Source organism: Chiloscyllium punctatum, chromosome 38 (assembly GCF_047496795.1).
Source record: "Chiloscyllium punctatum isolate Juve2018m chromosome 38, sChiPun1.3, whole genome shotgun sequence".
Taxonomy (NCBI): domain Eukaryota; kingdom Metazoa; phylum Chordata; class Chondrichthyes; order Orectolobiformes; family Hemiscylliidae; genus Chiloscyllium; species Chiloscyllium punctatum.
The window spans coordinates 16,060,940-16,084,917 of NC_092776.1; the positions used below are offsets into that span (position 1 = coordinate 16,060,940).

At 43.8% G+C, this 23,978-nt stretch overlaps 1 protein-coding gene across 2 annotated transcripts in view; it reads left to right on the forward strand.

Moving 5' to 3' along the window:
- The window catches only part of pdcd11 (programmed cell death 11), a 57,746-nt gene extending 34,666 nt beyond the window's left edge, over positions 1 to 23,080 (forward strand). Inside the window, exons 23-37 of one of the 2 annotated variants that reach the window (XM_072557256.1) lie at positions 2,307 to 2,409; positions 2,971 to 3,060; positions 4,180 to 4,282; positions 4,983 to 5,160; positions 5,959 to 6,015; positions 7,747 to 7,869; positions 9,212 to 9,334; positions 10,091 to 10,256; positions 11,087 to 11,194; positions 12,294 to 12,446; positions 13,031 to 13,278; positions 14,836 to 15,004; positions 16,565 to 16,718; positions 17,844 to 18,009; positions 21,927 to 23,080. In XM_072557256.1, coding sequence (XP_072413357.1) covers positions 2,307 to 2,409; positions 2,971 to 3,060; positions 4,180 to 4,282; positions 4,983 to 5,160; positions 5,959 to 6,015; positions 7,747 to 7,869; positions 9,212 to 9,334; positions 10,091 to 10,256; positions 11,087 to 11,194; positions 12,294 to 12,446; positions 13,031 to 13,278; positions 14,836 to 15,004; positions 16,565 to 16,718; positions 17,844 to 18,009; positions 21,927 to 22,098 — 2,113 coding nt within the window. In that variant the 3' untranslated portion in view covers positions 22,099 to 23,080. The remainder of the gene's footprint in view (positions 1 to 2,306; positions 2,410 to 2,970; positions 3,061 to 4,179; positions 4,283 to 4,982; positions 5,161 to 5,958; positions 6,016 to 7,746; positions 7,870 to 9,211; positions 9,335 to 10,090; positions 10,257 to 11,086; positions 11,195 to 12,293; positions 12,447 to 13,030; positions 13,279 to 14,835; positions 15,005 to 16,564; positions 16,719 to 17,843; positions 18,010 to 21,926) is intronic. The other variant, XM_072557257.1, reaches the window with a different exon arrangement.
- Positions 23,081 to 23,978: the final 898 nt, after the last annotated feature.

The following is a 23,978-nucleotide window of genomic DNA, read 5'->3' on the forward strand; positions in this document are numbered from 1 at the left end:
ACAAGAGCTGAGAAGTTATAACTATCTGGGTAAGTTTAGCAGGCAATTCTATTACAGAAGGGAATAAACATGAGGAAGAGGTTGCAGAGATCTTTAAAATAATGAAAGGGTTCATTTGGGTAAACCAATGTTGCAATATGTAGGTAAGATCAAAACTACAGGCTATCAGTATCAGGTAGTATATAACAAGTCCTGTTAGAACTCTATCTGCAGAGTGGTGAAAATGTGGTACTCTGTACTGCAGGGAGCAGTTGAGGCAGACGACACTGAGATGAAGCTATGCCAAAGAAGGTAGAAGGGGGTTGTATGGAGCAGAAGCACCAGTAAGGATCAGATGGGCAATTAGACCTATCCTGTAATTACAATGTAGATGAATTGCCTTGACGCTGATTGGCTCAGTGAGATTTTGAGCAAACAACTGAAGCTTTGCAAACATGGAGAGTCATTGGTAGGAGGAAATGAGAGATGGGGATTGGATTGGACTTGGCTGTGATATCTCGGATTGAACAGTTTGTCAGCACTCACTGTGAAGTCTTGCTCTTTTAAAAAGAGTTTTTAGTGAGACAGGATCCAGGCTTTGAGTCCACTTTTTTTTCAGTTGGAGCGCATGAATGAATAGGGAGCTTGGGAGTAAACTGATCAGAATGAGGTACTGATATCAAATCATAAAATTCCAGGAGCAGATCCATGCATTCATGTTCTGTGTTCATTCAGTGACAGAATGAATACAGTACAGAAGGAGATCATTTAGCCCATTACACCTATCTCTCTGTAGGATTTACTTACCTAGTACTATTCCCTTGACTTTTCCACACAGCCTTGCACATTCTTCCCCTTCAGATTATGGAATCCTTATTGAATGTCTGTATGGAATAGGTCTCCATCACACTATCAGGCAGTGTATTCCATATCCCACATTTCACTACATGAAAAATCATCTTCATGTTATTGCTTTTTCTGTCAATTTGGTTCTCCATCACTCAATGGGAACATTTCTTCCCCTGTACTCTGTGCAGACGTCTCGTGATTTCTTCAAGATATTCAAACTCATCTCAACATTCTGTTCTTCACTGAAAACAACCCTGGCTTATCCATATATCAGAAGTTTCCCATTCAGAGCCATTCTTTCAAATCTTTTCTGCGCTCTCTCTTTTACCTTCACATCCTCCTTAAAGTATTTGGTGCATGCCTAGCATACTGGTTGTAGTATTGAAACTAATGTTTTATACAGTTTAACATCACTTCTTTGCTTTTGTATTTCATACCCATATTGATGAAACGTCAGAATGGCATATGCTTCATTAACTGTTCTCTCAACCTGTCTACCACCTTCAAAAATGTGTTCAGATCCTGCGTTCTTTTTAGAATTATTTTCTTTAAACTGTCTCTCTACATGCTTCCTGTCAAAATGAGTCAATATTGCATTTCATCTGCCACTTGTCCATCCACTCCACCAACGAGCTTATGTTCTTTTGAAGTTCTGTAGTATCCTCCTTAGTACACAATATTTCCAAATTTTGTTTTATCCACAGACTTTAACATTGTGACCTGTATACCAAAGTCTGGATTACTATCTGTTAAGAAGAGAGAAGTTCCTAATACTGAACCTTGGGAGCTCGCTTATAAAATTTTCCCCATCTGAAAGATATTAGTTAAACGCTCCTGTTTCCTGTCACACAGCCAATTTGTATTCATGTTGCTACTGTTCCTCTTATTCCATGAGGTCTAATTTTGCTGGCAAGTCTGTTGTGTGGCAGTTTATCAAATATCTTTTGGGATATCCATGTGCACCTCATCAACCCTCTCAACCTTTTTTTAAAAAATTGCCAGTAAGCTAATTAAATGCAATTTGCCTTTTAGCCAATTTGTTCTGGTTTTCCTTCATTGACCCATATTTACCCAAGTAATTGTTGACTTTGTCCCAATATGTCATTTTTAGAAACTTCCCCCATTGTCGAAGCTACAGTGACTGATCTGTATTTGGTTGACTAACCTTTATGCTCTTTTTTTTTGACAAGGGTGCCACATATTTACAATTCCTCTATCCTCTGGCACCACACCTGCATCCAAGGAGCTTTGGAAAATTATTGCCAGGGCCTCCACAATTTCTACAGTCTCTTCCACCTTCTTATCCCGGTTTGGTACCTTATCACTTTTACTGTAGAAATTTGACTATGACCACCACCTTATCAATTTTTAAACCCTTCAAGTGTCTGAACTCACCTAGGGAGATTTTCCTGGATGTTTACTTAACCATGAACCAGTGAATAGTTTTCTTCCTGCTGACTCTCCTTTTCCTTCCACAGCAAGCTGTCAGGAGACTGTGAGCTCATGTTCCAGAGCGAGGACTTAGCAGACCAGCTGAAATCCTACAAACCCGGCCAAGTGTTAACGTGCTATGTGTCGAAGGTACAGCAGCTGATTCCATACTGGGTGTAGGGAATCAATATGGGAGTAGGGTGTGGTCACTGAGGAGACCCTGGGGCAAGGAAGGTGAATGATTCTGATTTGAATGGGATTGATGTGTGCAGTTCATATATCGGTACCTATTGTCACTTGACATTTACCAACTGGGTGTTTTCAGCTTCCAGGTGTGAATGATGGAATGTATTGAGCTGGGTGGCCCCAGGATGATGGGTGATAGGGTGTGGCATGTTCCATTTCTGTCACTGAGTGTGGGTCATAGCAGTGGCATCAATTTGGAACGTGGGACTTGGAGCAGGCTGACTGACCCGGTGCTGTTTTTCAGTGGGTGAAGGGTGCTTTTGGGGAGAGGGGGTTCTTTGAGCAATTTAACTTCAGTAATGCACGAACTTGCCCAGTTTGAATGTCACTACTGTGACCTCCTGTTGCTCTGAATTCCAGTTCTAGTCATGACCAACTCGCGCATGTGTTTTGCCGTACCACCTGCTCTTGCATCCTGTTTCTGTCTCACCATCTCTTAACCCCTCCTCCTCCTCCTATTTTCAGTACAACCATACCAGAAAATGTCTGGTTGTTGAAGTCACTCCTGTCATTTCTGGAAGTGTAGAGCTGCTGCTGATGTCTCAAAAAATCAAGGTAAGTCTCCTACTGTGGTACAAGTCATGATCTCAAAAAAATCAGCCTGGATCAGAGGGTCATTGGTTCACATCTCATTTGACATCCCATAATTCATGCCGACATTCCCAGTGTCAAATCAAGAGTGTGTTTTCATGAAATCACAGAATGGTTACAGCATAGAAAGTGGGCAGTTGACTTATTGTTTCTGATCTGAGCATTGTGACTTAGTGCCGATCTCCTGTCTTTCTCCCGTATCCTTATTCAATGTTTCTACTCAAGTAGTCACCCATTGCCCTCTTGAGTGCCTCATGCTTCCTCCACACTTCCAGGCAATACCTTCCAGACTCAAACCACTCACGAGAGATTTAACTAAGGCCCTGTTTGCCTTTTTTAGGTGGACATGAAAGATCCAATGGCATTATTTGAACCTTGTCCTGGTGTCGTTGTCATAAAAGAATAGGAGGGTTATGGAACTCTGTTTTTTTCTCTGTGCAGATGCTGCCAGACCTGCTGAGCTTTTCTAACACTTTGTTATCATCCTCCTGGTGCCCATTACTAAAACTTATCCTTTAGTATATCTAAAACAGATGGTCTGGTCATTATCACATTGCTGTTTGTGCAGTGCTTTGATATTGGATTGATGTAACCTCTGAGGGTTGTGTGACTTGGCAATATTGAAATTATTGACTAATCCCAGTGATCACTCACTCTCTTTTAATTTATAAAAGAACCAGACCTGATTTGAGGAAATTCCCCGGCAGGGGAGAGCTTCAGGAATGATTGATTCAAAGTTGGCTGTTACTCCCAAACATGCTACACTCCATGTACAACACGAATCAAATTACTCCGCTGCCCTGACATTTTAAAACACACAACTGGCGTATCATGTGTAGTGGAAACAGAAAACAAAGAGAACCTCTTCAGAATATTACCACTTCTGTTGAGTCTCTGGTAAAAGTGAGTCTTTCAGCATGAGGATTGAGTGTACCTGGCACTCCAATAATCCCAACACAAACCAGTCATCCTTTGATAATACTTCAGCTTGTTGAACACGCTGACAATTTCATCCCCGTTGAAATGCTGCAACTATGAAACTTACAATGTCTTTTTTTTTTTCAACCCTCCCACTTAATTCAGCACTTGAAGTTTCCCAAGAAACATTTTCAAACTGGCCGGGCCTTAACTGCGAAGGTGATCGGCCCAGACACAATGAACAACTGTCTCAGCCTCTCACTCACAGGTAAGACTGAGCACCAAGGCTACTGTAGCAGAGGGCAGTGTCTGTCTTCTGGTGGTTGCCTATATTTAATACATTACACTGAACTCTCACTGAACTGGAATAATGAACAACGACTGGGAGGGATATTTCAGATAAACAGGTGTGGGTTCAGAAGGGGAGAAGGGATACTGTGGAGAGGTTTGGGTGTTGATAGTTCCTGAGAGTGAAATTTGATGACTGAAGGTTCTGAACAGGGCCATGGAGTGCACATGTGCTTGAGGTCAGAGAGTAAACGTTGGAATCTTGGTTGACTTGGCAAGACTTGGACCTAAGGGGTTCTGATGTCCAGTTCAGACTCAGAGGACCCGGGAAGTAGAGACTGGGGTTGGCTACAGGAGAGGGTGTAGTGAGAGAGATGGGTCACAGCAGGAGGAGTAGTTGGGTTTGGAGACATGTTCAAGAGGGCAAGATTTGATTAGGATAGACTCTGGCCAGATAATACTGCCGAGACCGAACCCTTACAGGTATATTTCAGGTTTGGTTTGAATGCTGACAGATTCACTGGATCTATGCTATTTGTGGCTGTGGGTTTTCTTTCTGAGACGATTGAAAAGATTTATTATATTATCTTGCCATATGATCTGTTCCAATTCTGATATTTGTATTTTATCAAACTATCTTAATCAGAAGTTCTCACTAGCTCCTTGAACTCACTCTCTAGGTTTATGTTCTCTGGATGAAGGTTCGATAACACTGGGCATAATCAAGAAGGTCACTCCACACTTGGGGGTCACCATCCAGCTCCCTTTTGGAAAGAATGGTCAAGTGGGGCTATGTGATATAGCAGATTCATACAAAGAGTCACAATTTGAGGAGCTCACCCCAGGCCACATAGTCAGGTCAGTACCAGAAGATGCAGCTTGTAACATGCAGAATCCTCCCTGCTGCTTTTACCTAGTTACTACACTAGCAGTCTGCGCCTCACTGCAGGGAGGAGAGTGTAAGGTGCTCATCGGTTGTGTCTGAGTGGGTCACATTCTTAACTCTGTTAGAATGTTGTCATTTCAAGTCCCACCCCAAAAACATGAGCACAGAAACCTAACCAAGGTACATCCATGCAAGACTGAGGGAGCGCCGCACTGCTGAAGATACCACCTTACAGATGAGACATTTTAACTACCTACTCGCATCCCATAGCCACTATTCAAACGGGAGCAGGAGAGCTCCCCAGGTGACTGAGTAATTTTTATCACTGAAAGCCGAACCTCTTAATTATTGTCTCATTTCTATCATGGGAGCTTGTAGTGCTCACATTATCTTTACAAGCAATTCACAACGGATATAATGTGGGATAATAAGAGAATGTGAAAGGTGCTGTAAAATTGTGTTTTACAATGGAAACTGGAATTAATTCTGTTGAGTTGTCAGCGGATGTCTCTGCTCTATTTAGTTTCCTGACTGAATTATACACCTGGGTGACTGGGAGAGTCAGTAGCCTCCCGACCCAGCCCGGTTTGATCCAAATAACTACACAGTTCAATCAGCTTCTGAGGAGATGCACGTTTGTTTGTGATCCAGTTTCCAAACCATTGTCTTAATCCTCTCATTCCCTGATCTATTATCTTTTCTGTCCCAGGTAAAATTATTTGTGTAACCTTTTGTAGTGGCCTCTCTCACTAACTCTGGTGTTTTGACAGGTGCCGTGTTATTTCAAATGATGAGCATGAGTTGGCAGTTTCTCTCAGGAACTCAAGGTGAGCATTTCTCAATTAACTCTCTCTCTGTTTTTCTTTTTCTCTTTTTAGCTCTCTCAACCATCCTCCCTGTCTCTCTCTCTCCTTCTCTCCTCGTCTCTCTCCCTCCTTCTTTCCTCGTCTCTCTCTCCCTCCTTCTTCCCTCGTCTCTCTCTCCCTCCTTCTCTCCCCCTCCTCCTCTCCTCGTCTCTCTCCCTCCCTCTCTCTTTTTTTGTTGAAGGTAGTACACATTTGACCTCAGAGTTACAAGGGAGATCTACATGGAATGACTGGTCAAATAAATTAGAGTCTGTCAACTTTGGGCACAGGTTTGTACCAGTGTGTGTAAGGTCCTACAGAAATAACCAAGGCAGAGAAAGACAATCTGTGGCATTCTTTATGCAACTGTTGTTTTGAGTTTAGAATTGCTATCTTTATTTTCAAATCCCTCAACTGATTATCTCCTCCCTTTCACCATCACCTTCCACATCTCTGCAGTCCTTTAATTCTAGCGTCTTAAACATGCTCCAATTTCTATTGTTACACCATTCCAATTTCTCGAACTCACTCCCTAAACCTCTCCATCTTTCTCCTTTGAGTGATTCCTTGCCCGTCACCTGATTACAGCCCTGTTGTTCTAATTATTGAAATTGCTCCTGTTAAAACAGAAGCTGATTCACCAAACCATCACTGGGTCCTGAAGAAACTATCAGCTCAAACCCCTCCAACAGTTGAAACATAAATAGAAATTGCCGAAGAAACTCCGCGATTGCAAGTGCATCTGTGGAGAGAAAGCAGTTTATATTTCGAGTCCAGTGATCCTCCTTCAGAATGGAAATGAAACAGAAATTGTGCTGCAGTGGTGGGCAACTGGAAATTCAAGGTCATTTTACAGATAAAGGGGAGGTTTTTGGCAAAGTGATCAGTCAGGCTGCATCTTCCCAGTGTCTACTGGGCTACAAGGTTACAGATTGTGTAGGAATGTGATTCTGCTGCTACTGATAGCCAATATGTGCCTCTTGGATTCCCAGTCTTGAGTTGGTAACTTTGTTCCAAGTCTATCCTTTTACCACAATGATTGAACTTTAGCTGGCCAATCTCCTCTTTCCAGTCAAGTGCTGATTGGATAGAATGTATACCTCTGTGTCTGGCTTGTGTCTCCACAGCAGACCATTTAGCCCAACTGTTTGATGCTGTGTTTTCATGTGAGCTTTGTTTTGCATTACCAACATAACCTTGTTCCAATCTCCCTTGTTCTTAACTATCTTCCCCTTAAGTACAGCTTTGCTGCTCACCTCCCACTTCCAGAGCAGTGAATTCCACATTATCAGAACTCTGGATAAAGAGCCCCCTCCATGTTGGATTTGTCAATGAGTATCTTCTTCAGCTTTATGGCACTTAGTTTTGGGATCTCTTCCCAAGTGGAACAGCTTCTCTGCATCTGTCCTGCTGATCTCTTTGACCAATCAAGTTACCTCTCAGCACTCTTTTCCAGAGCAAAGAACCTGTGGTTGTTTTAATCTTTCATTTCTGGTAGAATTTTTGAGAGGTTTTGTTTTTGCGCCTTCTCTAATTTCTCTGTACCCTTTTTATAATGTGGAGTCAGGCTGTGCAGTGTGATCTAACCAAAGTTTGACTCAAATTTAACACAAGTTTTTGTCTGTATTAAATTAAAAGCCTGTTTGAAATATGTCATCCTGCTACTGTTTACTGGGTTTTCCAGATTTATATACATGTTCAATTCCTCTCTAGAGTGTACCCTGAAAATGAGTCTTCAATAAGTGACCCAGAGATTACATCGGCCAAGGACCTTCAGAAGGGGCAGCTCCTGAGAGGTTATGTAAAGGCTGTCAGAGAGTCTGGAGTCCTTGTCAGGTGAGCTATGTGTGGTTGCGGTGAGAAGTTAATCATGAATTAGTGTGACAGACTATAGCAAGCCATCGTTTGCAAGTGTAAGCTTGAGCTGAGTATACACACCCTTGTCTGGGTTCTTAACTCTGGGCTTCTCCAATATTGAATGGCTGTTTCTTAGAGCAAAACAGTTTTAAATCAATGTCAGTGAGATGGAGGCAGACACTTACACAGGCTGCTCCTTCGCAAGTCTCCGTGGGCAGTAGGGTACTGACCCTCTAATATTTTGAAGGTGGATAGAGGTGATGTCAGTCTCATTGTTTCACCACTTGCCCCAGTGATGACCATCAGAGGGTGACCAGGTAGCAAGGTGTGATGGACTGAGGCATTGACTAAAAGAAGGGAGAAATGTACTCTCAGGTGGAGGAGACTATCTCCTCCTTCATTCACAGGAATCGAACTATTAGTGGGCACCTTTTCTGTATCGGCCCCTCATTCTATTTCTCTTTAAATAGAAATATCTTCTCGGCACTAAGTGAGATATTAACTCATTTTAGAGATTGCTATAAGATCACTTGCCCAATTTTGCTGTTGTAGAGGAAGGCAATTCCCTAACTGAAGCGAAATCAAACTGAGTAGTTGTACCAATAAATTTATACATCACCTACAATGCCTTTCTATCGTATTGAGATCAGAACTGCTCACAGTACATCATCTGCTTTTCATTCTGACAAAAGGTCATTGATGTGAAACATGAGCTGTGTGTTTTTCTCTCTCTGCTAGGTCTGCTGAGTTTTGCTAGTCAGCATCTTTTTGTTTTTATTTCAGATTTTCAGCATCCGCAGTGTATTACTTTTGTGTTTCCCAACTCAGTTTCACTCATAGTTTGTGGAAGTTATCCTAGTGCTTTGTTTCCTTTTTCCCTATGGCTTTCTTACCCTCTGATGGTTACAATGGTTTGTGAACCTGTACGGCAGATCTTTCTGTTCCTTAGCTCTATTTAGACAAGTATTTTCCAGGATGTGGTTTATTGCTGCTGCTTCTTGCCAAAATGCTCACCTGCTTTGAAGTAAACCCCCTCTGAAATAGTCTTGCAAACAACTCAGGTCTAGGGTACTTAGGGACTGGCAACAAATGCTGACCTGGTCAGTGACACCCATGTCCCATGAACAGATTTAATTTTAATAAATGTTAGATTTTCGCAAGGAAGTGGAGTGGCAGTTAGTTCTGGCAACTTGTACCTTGAGGTTTCTCCTATTTTGCGGTGTGAAGAAGGAGGTTCTTTGGAATTTTTTTTTCAAACCATAAGGTGATGCAGTGCTGGCTGGCTGTGCAAATATTTCACCAAGTAATCTTTGTGTTTCAGTCTCTCCTCTTCGGTGTTAGGCCGTGTCCTATTTGATTACGTATCAGATCACTTTGTCAAGGACCATGGAATCTTCATGAGAAACATCCCAAAAGGAAAGCTGGTGACAGTCAAAGTACTGAGGTAGGAATTTACTGGGAAGGAGGAACCGAGCAAGAGAATTGCTGAAGATCCCAAGCTGGTGTTCACTGGGTTGAGTTAGCTTATCTCAACGTGGGCAACGCCAACTATCTGGCTTCTCGTGCAGAGAGATTGGCTACGCTCTGAGCTCACTCCAAAGTACCACCACATGCTCCAAGGCAGCACCAAGTGGTCAAAGGCCAAGAACTATTTCCTGGCAAGAGTCTGCACCTTTGGAGGAGGGAAGGAATCCAAAATGAGCTGTCGATGGCAGACATAGCTCAGACCTATCAGGCCTGTTCTGGCTCTTGGAATGAGTTACCCAATTATTCCCACTTCTCCAGCTGTTTCCCACAGCCCAACCATCTCCAATTCCCTTTTCACTGTTATTAATGAATCTGATTCCACCATTCTTTCATGCAGTCCATTGCAGATCTTCAGTTTACATCGCATGGAAACAAAAAAACCATTTGCTAATTATCTTACATCTGTGCTGTTTATTACTGCCTTCCTGTCAGTGGGAACAAGGTAGATGGAGAGAAGCTGTCAAACTCCTTCAGAATTTTGAATACCCCTCTGTCACCTTTCCACTCTGATGAGAATAGGCTCACCTTCTTTGTTTTTCCTTATGTGTCTTGTCCCTTTATCATCCAAGTAAATCTCCCATGTCCCCTCTGATGGTTATTAAGAAAAGGATTTGCTATGTCATTTGAGGATTTCCTGAGGCCATCTCTATATATTCTAAACATTCCTTTGCAGTGTAAAGGGTGAAGTGGAGCTCTCGCTCCTCCCTCAGGACACAGGAGCTCCAGATGTGCTGTCAAAGTCCGGCTTACCATTGAAACAATCCAAAATGCTGAGTAATGCAGAAGGGACAGTCTCAAAAACCTTCAAACGCAAGAGAAGAGGTTCAGAGAGTGAGCAGGTAGGAAACTCCATGCCAAAATGTTTGGGGTTTTTTTCCTAATTGAAATGTTGACTCTCAATCACCATTTTCCCATTAACTCAGAAGGTGACTCCCTCTCATAGCCAGGAGAGAGTGAGACCATCCTCACTCCATGCTGAGCGAGCTGGTGACTGGCAAGAGGGGAGGACCAGTTTAATCTCATCAGTAACGTGCTGAAGGAAGCAGTAGCAGTTTCCATGGGGCCCTCTGTCTAACACTGTCCTGTGGCTTGTGCTGAATATGTACAAGTGCGTATTACAGGAGGTCAGAGTTGGTCTCTTTGCTGCTTGCAAGCCAGACAGAGAGTTCACGTGTGTCAGGCTTCGACAAGTGAAATCTGAATGTGCCAATTCAGTGATTTTCTCAATAGTTTTTTACAAAAAGGAAATTCATCAAGAGATGTACTTGACACAATTGGGTCAATCCTTTCTGCTTCGTGTTTCTATTCTATGGAACTTGCTTTAGATACAAAACTGTTCAATAATCCAACTAATATTGCAGTGAGACACTGTGTCTTCAGCAAGCAGGTTACCATAAGAGAGAGTGAATAGGACTAGGAGTCCCTGATAATAGTCCACTGAAGGGTAGGTGATTAGTTTTCGGAGCAAAGCTTCCGCACACTGGAACAAAGAGAACTGGGGGAGGTGTGGAAGGACTCGGGGAGTGATGCTAGAGGATACAGGGAATGGGTGGGTAGCATGTTGACCCACATTAACAGGAAGGAGTTTTGCCATTCTCTCCCTGTTGCTGCTGTCCAGAACTTTGTAGTTGATCTCACGTTATTTTTATCTGTATTTGTGTTTGATCAGATTTCCTCCAAAAAATTGAAAACAAGCAGGAAACAGAAGAATTTGGAGGAGGCAGAGTGTGGAGTGGAGGTATACTTTCATGAGGAGGACAGTGATACTGAAGTTCAAGTGAGTATCACCAGGTTATCACCCGTGTCTCAGATTGATCATTTACTTTTATGGGAGCTTGGGTTTGGATCCAGAACATTCCAAGCCCATTAATTCCTACTCATGTGACAGCCCTTTCAGCAGCGCGCTGGGATTGGTCCCTTGGGGGATGGAGTTTATGTTTCTGTGTGCTTCTTTGGACCAGTATCAGCCACCCTTCAGTAACAACGACAGAGAGCTTGCATTGATGTGCCTGTTACATATTGCTAAAGTGTAACAGGCAGGAGCCAATTTGCACCCACCAAAGGGCTCACAAACAGCAATGTGATAAGGACCAGATAATCATCTTGTGTTGTTGATTGATTGGTAAATGTTGGCCTGGGCATCAGGGCTCCAATTAGTGTCTCAGCTGAAAAATGGAACCTGTGAAAGTGCAGCACCCAGTGTGTCCTGCCCTTCCAACAGGGCAGGTATGAGCTTGGACCGTCAGATGGTGTAGGGTTCATTTATGATTCCAATTAAAGCCAAATGTCTTATGTATTAGATACTGAACCTGATTTGTAAGAAAGATTTGGAGCCAGAGGAGGCCATTCTACCCCTTAAGCCTGTTCTGCTGTTTAGTAAGATCATGGCTGGTTTGATTGTGGCCTTAACTCTATTTCCCTTCCTGTCCTTTTGTAACCTTAACTCCCTTCTAAATGAAAAATCTGTCTAATTCAGTCTTAAATATATTCAATGACCCAATTCCCACTGCTTAGAGGAGGGAGAACATTTCAAAGAATAACTGGTGCTCTAGGAGAGCAAATAAAATCTCCTCATCTCCATCTTGGGATCCCTCTTATTCTGAAACTGAGATTCCCCTTATTCTGAAACTGTGTGCCCTCATTCTAGATTCGCCCAGAAAAGAAAGTACCCTTTCAGCATCTGTGCTGTCGGACCCTTCTGAATCATATGCTTCAACAAAGTCAACTCTCATTCTTGTTAACTCCAGTAAGTGTGGGCCCCAGACTGCTCGATCTTTCCTGATAAGACAACTGTATTCCTGAAACTGTCATGAAGACACTTGTAGACCTTGGCTACCTGGCACCTAGTAGCTAAGAGTCACTATTCTCTCTCTCAGCAGCAGCCGAATCCCAGAAAAACCCAGGTTCCCAGGCTAGAAGTGCCACTCAGCTTTGCTTGGGATGTGAGTTTAAACACTATCTCTCCTGTGACTCGGAAACGTGAAGACATCAGCTCAGACAGTGAGGAAGACGAGCCTGAGGACTCCAAGGTAGGAGAAATCTCCCTTCTGTTCTGTAATAATTGGTTTCTTAGTCCTGGCATTAACTGCATGAAAAAAAAATCAGTTTGGGGAAAAAACTAGTTGTCACTCAGCTCAGTGACTGTGGGAGCAGTGTCCTGTTTTGGAAGATGCTACCCTTCAAGGGACAGGAAGAAACCCCTTCTGTGAATAATTTTCTTTTTTTTTTAAAAAAAATTTGAAAAGATAGGAATGTTGAGGTGTAGTGGGAAGAGACGGACCGTGACAGAGCAAGTGGGATCAATGGGCAGTGAGAGATTCTTAAAAGAAAACCTGCAATAACTATTGAAAAGGAAGGTGGGGTTGATGTTGAAAGTTGCATATCTCAGTCCAACCCGACCTGATGATCTCTTTGTCAGTTTGCTGATTAACTGAATGCTGGAGCTTTCAATACCAAGTGAGATAGGCAAGGTTTACATTCCTTTAGCCCCAGCCCACCACCACAGCCAGGTCCCCTGCCCTTTGTAACCCATCCAGAGAGTTGGAGGAAGAAGGCAAATGAGAAATGTGATTTTCCTTTTAGTTTGAGTATGTGTGATTGTTTGTTCCTTCAGGCCAAGGTGACGAAGAAAGAGAAGGAATTGGGGAAGTGGCAGATGGAAAAAGAGCTGACGAAGGTTGAGCAGCAGCTGATGGACCCCAGTCGACACCCACAGTCAGCTGAGGACTTTGACCGTCTGGTCCTGAGCTCCCCCAACAGCTCCATTCTCTGGACACAGTACATGGCATTCCACCTGCACGCAACTGAGATTGAGAAGGCACGGACTGTGGCAGAGAGAGCCCTGAAAACCATCTCCTTCAGGTAGGAGCTTAACCAGACCAGAGAGTGAGCTGGAGAGATACTGCATCCAGGCAGAAGAGCCAATCCCACCCACCCCGACCCATTAATTCTGCTGGTGTATTCAACAGCCTCGCAATTCTGCTTTCATTCGAAAAGGTGGTCCATGCTCTCTCCTTAGTCTTTTTCCTGTACTCTTGAATCAGTCGTTCCTTATTCTAGACCCCAAACATCTCCATTAACTTTCTATGTGCTACCTAACTCAAGGTTTGTGTACACGACATTTGCATTTCCCAGCCCCTCAATCTGTCGCCTCACGTGTGTTGCTCTGTGAGATGCAGTTGACAGAAGCCCTGGATCATCCATAAAGGGGACAGACATTGACACTTCATTAAGATTCCTGTTTCTTCACCCTTGGGGTAAAGTTCAAGCATACAGGTTCCTGAGGCATGTAGTGCACTCCTGTGATATGGGTAGCGCGGGTGTTTATTATCCAGAGTAGATTGCTACAAAGTGACCAGCTTGTTGCTCTGGTTCCAGTGTCAGATAAGAGTGAACTATATTGGCCCAGACCAGGTAAGGGGCAGATATACTTCCCTGAAAACAATGTCAGTCAATCCCGTTTTTCCAACAATTGAACATCTGCATGGTCACTTTTCTTCTTAGTTGTACTAATTTCCATTTTAAAAAAGATTAATTTAAATAATTAAACTGTAGTAATGGGATTTAAGTTTGTATTGTCTGCATTATCACTGCTGCTCTCTGGAGCACTGGTTCACTAAAATTGCCAAAACACATCTGAATCAGTAAGTTCCTCTGTTTTGATTTAGAATGTATTCACGTTTGTTCACTCTCCACAAGTCTAATACAAATGTTTACTCAGCTAAACATGGAAACCAAGAATGTTATACCCCTGGGGTTATTATTTAAACTTTGTGGCAATCTGCACCTTCAGGAGAGCTGTCCTATTGATTATCCAACCTTTCCTCACTGATAATAGTGATCATGAGAGTGATATCTCGGTTGTGGTATCATGCATCATTTACTGACCAGAGAGTGCCAGGTGTTGAAATAACTGCAGAGTACTAGCAGGAGGTCATAGTCATAACGACGTATAGCACGGAAACAGACCCTTCGGTCCAACCCTTCCATGCCGACCAGGTATCCCAGCACAATCTCGTCCCACCTGCCAGCACCCACCACATATGCATGAGAACAGCGAATCCTGTGTTTTGCAAGGAAGGTGGACTCGCCATATCAGGGAGTAGGGTGTGTTCCTGTGTCTCTGACTCTGCACCTTGAGCTTCCAACCTTGTCTGTCATTGAGCTATCATATGGAAGAGAGGGCACTTAGCTTATCTCTGAAGACAAATACAACAGTCTTGATCCATAGCAGAATTCACACAACAGCAATTTGCCAAATAACCAGTGAATCTGCTCTTTGAGTTGCAAAGAAACATCTTGATAGCAAGAAAGTACAGAATCCCTGACCTTCAAGTATTGTCTTCAGTATCAATTTTTATAACTGCCAAATTGATTCTCTGTCTGTCTCGTTCTCTTCCTTACTGTATACTTTTGAAGAGAGGAGCAGGAGAAATTGAATGTCTGGGTTGCACTGCTAAATCTGGAGAATCTCTATGGCACAGAAGAGTCACTGATGAAAGTGTTTGAACGTGCTGTTCAGTACAATGAGCCGCTGAAGGTCTTCCAGCAGTTGGCCAGTATCTACACCAAATCTGAGAAATACAAGGTAAGCACAACTGTTGTCAGCATTGTTTACAATGCAAAAGCAATAGACGTGTCATTCATCAGTTATGCAGAGGTGATCGACAGGTCAGGATGGGCTACCTGTAACACCACCAACTTGGATTGAGTTGAACTCTGAGGCTGCTAACTCTACAAGCTGCTGTTACGTAAATCATGCGCTTCTTGGTAAAGCTGACACTATAGTGTCCCAGACTCGGTGCAGCAGTGTGTTAGATACAAAACAAAGTTCTCTGTACACTACAATAAAATAAAGGAATGTGGATGCTGCCAAGCTGAAACAAAAAACAGAAGTGGCTGGTGAAACTCAGCAGATTTGGCTGCATCTGTGGGCAGAAAGCAGAGGTAGTGTTTCGAGTATAGTGACATCAGAACACATCAGTTCTGACCCTGATGAACAGTCACCGAACTCAAAACGTTAACTCTACTTTCTCTGCACAGATACTGCTGGACCTATGGAGCTTTTCCAGCAATTTACGTTTGTGTTCCCCTACACAGCCCTCGTCCAGTATTGCCAGGACCAGTGCAGCACAGTGTTAGATATGGAAAAAGCTACCTGTGTTCCAGTACATTATCTCGGTTTTGTGCTGAGCTCCATTCTGAGGTGTATTCCCGAATCCCAAGTGACATTGCCTATTTTTTGACACCAGCAGCTCCTTTCTAATTGTCACTTGGTGCTGTTGATGCCTGGGTCCTCTACGTATCCCAGTCAGATTTCCAAAGCATTATTGTGGTTGGCTGGCAGCCAGAGGGCCTTCAGTGATCTGAACAGGATTTCCAGGGGAACCTTGATTATCCGAATAAAGTGGCTGCTCATACTCTGCAGCAGCCTAGTCTCCTGAACGGGGAGCGGACATAGCAAGTGCTCACTGTGTCAAACCCAGTGGAGTGAAGCAGCAGCGGGGAGAGGCTTCAGCAATGCTGCATGTCCCTTCCACACAAGTGTGTGTCTGCTTAGATGCAAACCCTGAGACAGAGAGAGGGAGCAAGGCAGGCAGAGCGAGGAAAAAGGAAACTTCAGAAAACTCCGAGTCCCAGAGGAGGGACATTGAATCAATTATTTGAATAATCAGTTGTCCGAATGAAATACTGCCCGCCCATCTCATTCGGATAATCGAGGTTCCTCTGTATACCATTGTCCCCATTCCTGATGAAGGGCTTTTGCCCGAAACGTCGATTTCGAAGCTACTTGGATGCTGACTGAACTGCTGTGCTCTTCCAGCACCACTAATCCAGAATCCAATGGTCAATCAGTCTCTGTGATGTGGTGAAGAAGTCCTGGACAATGACTGAAGTTGCTGCAGTGTTATCTCAGTCAGATTGTACAGAGCTGGAAGGGCTAGTTCTGAATGTTAAAAAGAGAAAATGTCGAAAATATTCAGCAGCTTCTCTGAAGAGAGAAACACGGCTAATGTTTCCTGTGGATGACCTTTCATGAGGCCTGATTTTGGAGACTCTTGGCTCTGTTAGACTGTGGTACTGTAACTATTTGAGATTTGGGGCAGTGTGTATGATGCTTGTTCTGTGCTTTGTGCGTGTTTTTCAGCAAGCAGACAGCCTGTACAACACCATGCTGAAACGGTTCCGCCAAGAGAGCACTGTCTGGCTTAATTATGCCACCTTCCTCCTCAAGCAGGGAAAGACTGACTGTACCAGTGCTTTACTGCAGAGGGCGCTGAAGTGTCTGCCCCAGAAAGAACGTGAGTCAGCAATGGGATTGTGTGTGGGTGTGTGTGTGTGTGTGTGTATGTAGAGTGGTGGAGGGCAGCTGACCACGTAGCTAATGTCTTCATCCCATCAGCTGAATGCAGTTCTCACTTTCACATTTGTCTGTGTCGGGAACTATCTTGCTGGTTTCATAAATTGCTGCTTCTGTGTCCCTGTGTTTCATGTCAGTTGGTACTGGGAGGCTAAAGAGAGCCTGTATGTCTGATCCTGAACTGATAATCAAGTGTGCCCTCCTTTTTATCTAACCTAGTACCTGAAGCAAAAAGCTTCCCAGGGCAACTAGGCTGCAGAATCTTTAAAGAATAGGACAGAGGTAAATAGATTCTTGGTTATTGAGGGGATGAAGGATTATCGGGGATATACAGGAGTGTGTAAAGTTGAAGTTAAAATCAGATCAGACGTGATCTTATTGAATGGGGCAGTTTCAAAGGCCTGCGCAGCCTAATCTTCTTCCTTCTCTGTTTATAACTATAGAATCATAGAATCCCTACAGTGCAAAAGCAGGCCTATAGAATCAACACCAACTCTCCAAAGAGTGTCTCACCCTCCTACCCTATCCTTGTAACTCTGCATTTCCCATGGTTAATTCTCCTACTTACACATCCTCTGACACCATGGGCAATTTAGCATGGCCAATCCATCTAACCTGCACATCCGAGGACTATGGAAGGAAACTGGAGCACCCGGAGGAAATCCACGGAGAAACAGGAAGAATGTGCAAACTCCACACAGATAGTTGTTCGAGGGTGGAATTGAACACTGGTCTCTGGTGATGAGGCAGCAGTGCTAACCACTGAGTTACCATGCCGACCCTGTAGGTGCCATGTGAGGCTGTTGTCCTATGATTGACAATGTGCAGATTGGAGCCTGGGCCAGAATTACTCTGGCAGCAGTAAATTATCGTGGACTCCAGTAATACCGAGATAGCCCAGAATCCCAGCATCCGGAGGGTGGGTTGGCTTGGAGAACTACTTTCCCAGGGGCAGGATATCTGAGGACCACCCTCCTGTCCTCAAGGAGGAATGAATCTGCTCCAAGTTGGCGAAAGGGAGCAATGATTTACTTCACATTTATTTAGAAGCTCTGTTTTGTTTCAGATGTTGACATAATTGCCAAGTTTGCACAGCTGGAGTTTCGTCTCGGGGACACAGAACGGGCGAAGGCAATGTTTGAGAGCACGCTGAACAATTACCCCAAACGCACAGACCTGTGGTCAGTCTATATCGACCTGATGGTGAAGCATGGCAACCAGGATGAAATCAGGTTAGTCACACTGAGCCCGGAGTCTAGAATCATATCACTGTATCTCGCTATCCCCCAGTAAAATGGATTGAAGTGTAGTTCCCTGTTGTAGTTTAGGGAACACAATGTGCTCTACAAGATCCCAGACACAATGAAATAATGACCAGACATAGAGTCATAGAGATGTACAGCACGGAAACAGACCCTTTGGTCCAACCCATCCATGCCTACCAGATATCCCAACCCAATCTAGTCCCACCTGCCAGCACCCGGCCCATATCCCTCCAAACCCTTCCTATTCATATACTCAACCAGATGCCTTTTAAATGTTGCAATTGTACCAGCCTCCACCGCTTCCTCTGGCAGCTCATTCCATACACATACCACCCTCTGTGTGAAAAAGTTGCCCCTTAGGTCTCTTTTATATCTTTCCCGTCTCACCCTAAACCTATGCCCTCTAGTTCTGGACTCCCCCACCCCAGGGAAAAGACTTTGTCCATTTATTCTATCCATGCCCCTCATAATTTTGTAAACCTCTATAAGGTCACCCCTCAGTCTCTGATGCTCCAGGGAAAACAGCCCCAGCCTGTTCAGCCTCTCCCTATAGCTCAAATCCTCCAACCCTGGCAACATCCTTGTAAATCATTTCTGAACCCTTTCAAGTTTCACAACATCTTTCCGATAGGAAGGAGACCAGAATTGCACGCAATATTCCAACAGTGGCCTAACCAATGTCCTGTACAGCCGCAACATGACCTCCCAACTCCTGTACTCCATGTTCTGACCAATAAAGGAAAGCATACCAAACACTTTCACTATCCCATCTACCTGTGACTCCACTTTTAAGGAGCTATGAACCTGCACTCCAAGGTCTCTTTGTTCAGCAAAACTCCGTAGGACCTTACCATTAAGTGCATAAATCCTGCTAAGATTTGCTTTCCCAAAATGCAGCATCTCACATTTATCTGAATTAAACTCCATCTGCCACTTCTCAGCTCACTGGCCCATCTGATCAAAATCCTTTGTAAACTGAGGTAACCTTCGCTGTCCACTACACCTCCAATTTTGGTGTCATCTGCAACTTTCTAACTATACCTCTTACGCTCACATCCAAATCATTTATATAAATGACGAAAAGTAGTGGACCCAGCACCGATTCTTGTGGCACTCCACTGGTCACAGGCCTCCAGTCTGAAAAACAACCCTCCACCACCACCCTCTGTCTTCTACCTTTGAGCCAGTTCTGCATCCAAATGGCTAGTTCTCAGTGTATTCCATGAGATTTAACCTTGCTCACCAGTCTCCCATGAGGAACCTTATCGAACATCTTACTGAAGTCCATATAGATCACATCTACCACTCTGCCCTCATCAATCCTCTTTGTTACTTCTTCAAAAAACTCAATCAAATTTATGAGACATAATTTCCCACGAGCAAAGCCATGTTTGCCTATCCCTATTCAGTCCTTGCCTTTCCCAATGCATGTGCATCCTGAACCTCAGACTTTCCTACAACAACATGCCCACCACCGAGGTCAGGCTCACTGGTCTATAGTTCCCTGGCCTGTCCTTACCACCCTTCTTAAACAGAGGTACCACGTTAGCCAACCTCCAGCTTTCTGGCACCTCACTTGTGACTATCGATGATACAACTATCTCAGCAAGAGGCCCAGCAATCACTTCCCTAGCTTCCCACAGAGTTCTAGGGGATTTGTCCACCTTCATGTGTTTCAAGACATTCAGCACTTCCTCCTCTGTAATATGGACATCTGTTAATCAAGGGACAGCAACAGGCCACAGGACACCAAGGGGAATTCTCTTGCTCTGTTGTGAATAGTGACTGTGGGAGCTTTGACATCACTGAGGGTGCAAGCAGGTTACAGATTAACATTTCACCAAAATGGTGGAAGGTCAGCCACTGTGGGGCCACCTTAGTACCGTGGCCTGCAGTTTGTACTCTGGGATTGGGAGTTGGGGCTTAAGCCTACAAACCTCGATATATTGAGCTGATTCACACACAGTACATGGTTTCAAAGTGTAACTGTTGGCCCAGCATATCCCACAACAGATCAGTGAGGTGTTTCATTGTTTCTGATGGCATTTATTATTGCTGTTTTTGTATACAACACTCTGCCATTTAATCTGCCCGGTTCACAGTCTGACACACCACCCCATGAACTGTGCCACACTGCACCCAACTATCCTTCACCAGCCAATGAGAAGGTCAGCCTAGTCAGATGAGGGGGAATGTTGTGATCCTCACAAGAAGTACGTCCCCAGATGTTGTTCCAGAATTCCAAGCTAGAATTGCAGTCTGTATGTGCTCTCTACCTCCGAAATCTGAGGTAGGGGTGGCTCCCTCAATGTCACAGAGTTAAGGAGAGAGGAGTGAGAAATATTGGCTGAGACACTGAGAGGATTCTCCACTGTTAGTGCAGTGAGATCATTCCTGTTCACCTTTCTGTTAGTCTCTGCCTGTGGGAACTGTGCTAATTGTGTTCCTGCCTCCAATTGTAGGTGACCTGCAACACAGCATGTCAAAGAAGGTAACAGATGTCCTACTGCACTGCAGTACAGACTGTTCAGCTCAGAACTATCTTTTCGTTGTCTCTGTGCATCCCAGCTGAATGTCTGCAGTCCAAATAAAGTCAGCTGATCCTTTAGCATCTTGGGTTACTTTCTTTCCCAGCCCAGCCTGCAGCTATTTTGCCCACCAGTGTCCTGACTTTGAACGCATGGTCAGGAAGAATGCAGACTGCTTTTCATCCTAACAGCTGAGCAGGTATTCAGTCTGGTTGCTGCTGGAACCAGCATCTGAAAGCTATACCCAGACCCAGCAGAGGCCAGCTGACTGTCTGTAGTGCAGCCCATACAGAGCCGTGTAAATTGCTGATATCCCCTCTGCGAAGAAGGGTGTGTAGAACTATCGTCACTGGACGAGGAATCCAGACGCCCAGTTTACTACTCTGGGGGTGTAGGTTCAGATTCCATCACAATTGATGGTGGCATTTGAGTTCATTTGATAAGTCTGGAATTAAAAACTAGTTTAATGGCAATCTGTCCAAAGTCCATCTGCTTCACTGTTGGGCCTACACGTGACTCCAGACTCACAGCAACGTGATTGACTCTTAACTGTCCTCTGAAAGGGCTGAGCAAGTCACTCAGTTCAAGGCACAATTAGGGATCAGCAGTAAGTGCTGGCCCAGCTTTCATCCCAACAATGTTTTTTTAGAAAACACTCCTTATTGTTGAAAAAATATTGTCTGGCACTACTTGAGTATAGAGCAACCTGGATTATCCGAACAAGACTAGTGTGAAGTATTTTGTTCAGATAACTGATTGCTCGGATAACGTTTTTACGGTACTTTGAGATCTTGTTTGGATAATCCGAAATTCGGATAATTGATGTTCAGATAATCAAGGTTGTTCTGTATTTTCCCAAGCTCTGGATTCATGACTGAGGGTATAGTTTCTCTCTCTGCCTGTCATGTGCATTTTCTGTCTTTCTCTATCTTTTTGCCTGTTGCCTTTCCCTCTTCTTTACCTGTCACTCCTCTCTCTGCTCCTCACTCTCTCCCCATTCCTCGCACTCTTTCAAATCCCTTTGTTATCTTGTGCACACTGATTCGGTTATTGAACTGATAGACATTGTGTCACCTTGGAGTGAGAATGAAGGAACAGATTGGATAAGATTTGGAGTTCTCTTCAAAGGACATTAAAGATCAAAATGGCATTTTTGATGATTATTTGATTAAGATATCCATTTATTAATGCTGCCGATATTTGGTTTTTCCCATTGTGGGATTTGAACTCTTAACCTCTCAGTTGGGAATCCGATACAATAATCACTACTTACCAGAATCCAAACTCAGTAAATTATTCAGAATGTGAATTGTAGATTGAGTAGTTCACAACAACGTATTGCTCTCTGCCCTGTAGGCATCTCTTCGAAAGAGTCATACACCTGAAGCTTGCACCAAAGAAGATGAAGTTCTTCTTCAAAAGGTATCTTGAGTATGAGAAGAAACATGGGAGTGAGGAGAGAGTACAGGACGTGAAGGAGAAGGCGCTAAAATACGTTGAGTCAACGAGCTTGCCTGTGGACAGCTAATCACACTGATGGCTGCACTTTACAAATTGGACTTCTCAGTGGCTACATTGGTGTCTGAGGTTCCTGTGTTCGAGGAAGGGCAGTGGGACAGATCTCTGGACAATCCAATGAAAATTCAATGTCCAAAAGCTTCTCCAGTTCATCAGCAGTGAATACATGTGGAGTTGAGAATCTGGGGTTGATTGCAATCTCAGTGCCAGCGCCTTTCCCTGCTTTCCCAAAGATAGCTGGTGTAGTAAGGCATTGATCCAGGGTGCTGTGGTTACCTCATGGCCAAGTGCCCAGAACAGTTCTTGCTCCACATTCATTCACACTGGTTAACTAAGAACATACCTGCTATTAACTCTGTATTGCCAATGAACATTATTCCCTCAAATAAAGCCCACCATATTACAAAGCTGTTTTACTAGTTTGGAAATCAGGACTTCTGTTGTTAACGCAGTAACCAGTGCACACGTCTGCACATCTTCCGTTGCTGTCTTTCCACCCCCCACAGCCCATGATTAATGATAAGTCCTGATTCTAGGTCTGCAATGTTTCAGCCCAGAATCCAGGCTGCAGCATGTGACTGCAAACCTTTTCAGGTGAGCTGAGCAGATTCTCAAAGGGTCTGAGTTTGTTTGGTCTCTTTTCCACTTGATATCATGGTGACGTGGCGACTGCAACTTCTGAATTGTTGGAGAACGCGTTGACAAGGTCCAGGGGCCTGGCAGGGGGTGTGATGTGTCGCTGTTCTGGGTGGAACTCAGACTGAGATGTTACAAAGTGAAATAAGGGTGTATGTTTTATGTTAAGGGATAGTATTTTGCTGTATGAGCCTCTTTACAGGACTGACCCCATTCTGGCAGTGTGTGCTATAATGCCACGGTGCTTCCTGATTTTGGATGTTGCTATCAGTCAGTCTCAGATGTAAGTCTCCTTTGGATCACCAACACTCTTGCAAACAGTTCCTTTCTCTCTATTAAAATACTATGATTTTGAACGTTTCTAACTAATTTCTTCATCATGTCCTTGAATGAGTTTTAACCCCCATCAAATTCACTCTGGTTTCTGTCGTTCCAGCCATCAGGTTGACTCAGAGATAGGCCCCCAATCTGCCTGCCAGCCTCCATCTGTCAGTGACCTACTAGTATCACAATGAGCCACCTGTGTTGAAGTGCCTTGGCCCTTTTATGATATTAAAGGTGCTATATAAATGCTAGTTGTTGTAACACAGCAAAGACACAACAGGTGGTCTCTAAAAGTCAAGGAATGAATGTGAATTGCATATCGTGAAGCAAGTTTATTAAGTGAAGGATCTTGAGAACTTGATGGGCTGGGTGGTGCTTGGTGGGAAGTTAGTGTTGAAATGAGAAGCTGCTTTCAGTAAAAGTGACCGTGAAACTGTTTGCCATAAAACTCAAAGGAAAATGTGCCATCTTCATCTGCTCTAGTCTGAGAGAATACAAACTCTCAGCACCATCCTCACCCACTCTTGGTCCTATTTTACTGATGTACGATAATGCTCTCTTCATCAGAAAGAATGATGCTATCCCAACACAGCGATAAATGCAAACCAGAACAGCAGTGATGTCAGGTTTTCTGGAAAGCAGATGTGAAAGGTAGAGAGCAGGGCTGACATCTTCCATCCAGGAGCTAAAGTAGACCATTCAGCCCAGTGAGTTTGCTCTGCCTTTCAATTAGGTCATAGCTCATCTGATCATTTTCAACTCCACTTTCCTGCCTTTTCCCTATAAATCTTGATTCCCTTACCTATTAAAAATGTCTATTTTGCCCTAAATTTAGTTAATGACCCAGCTTTAACAGCCCTGCAGTAAAGAACTCCACAGATTCACTATTCCCTGAGAGAAGAAATTCTTCCTCACTTTCTTAAATGTGCA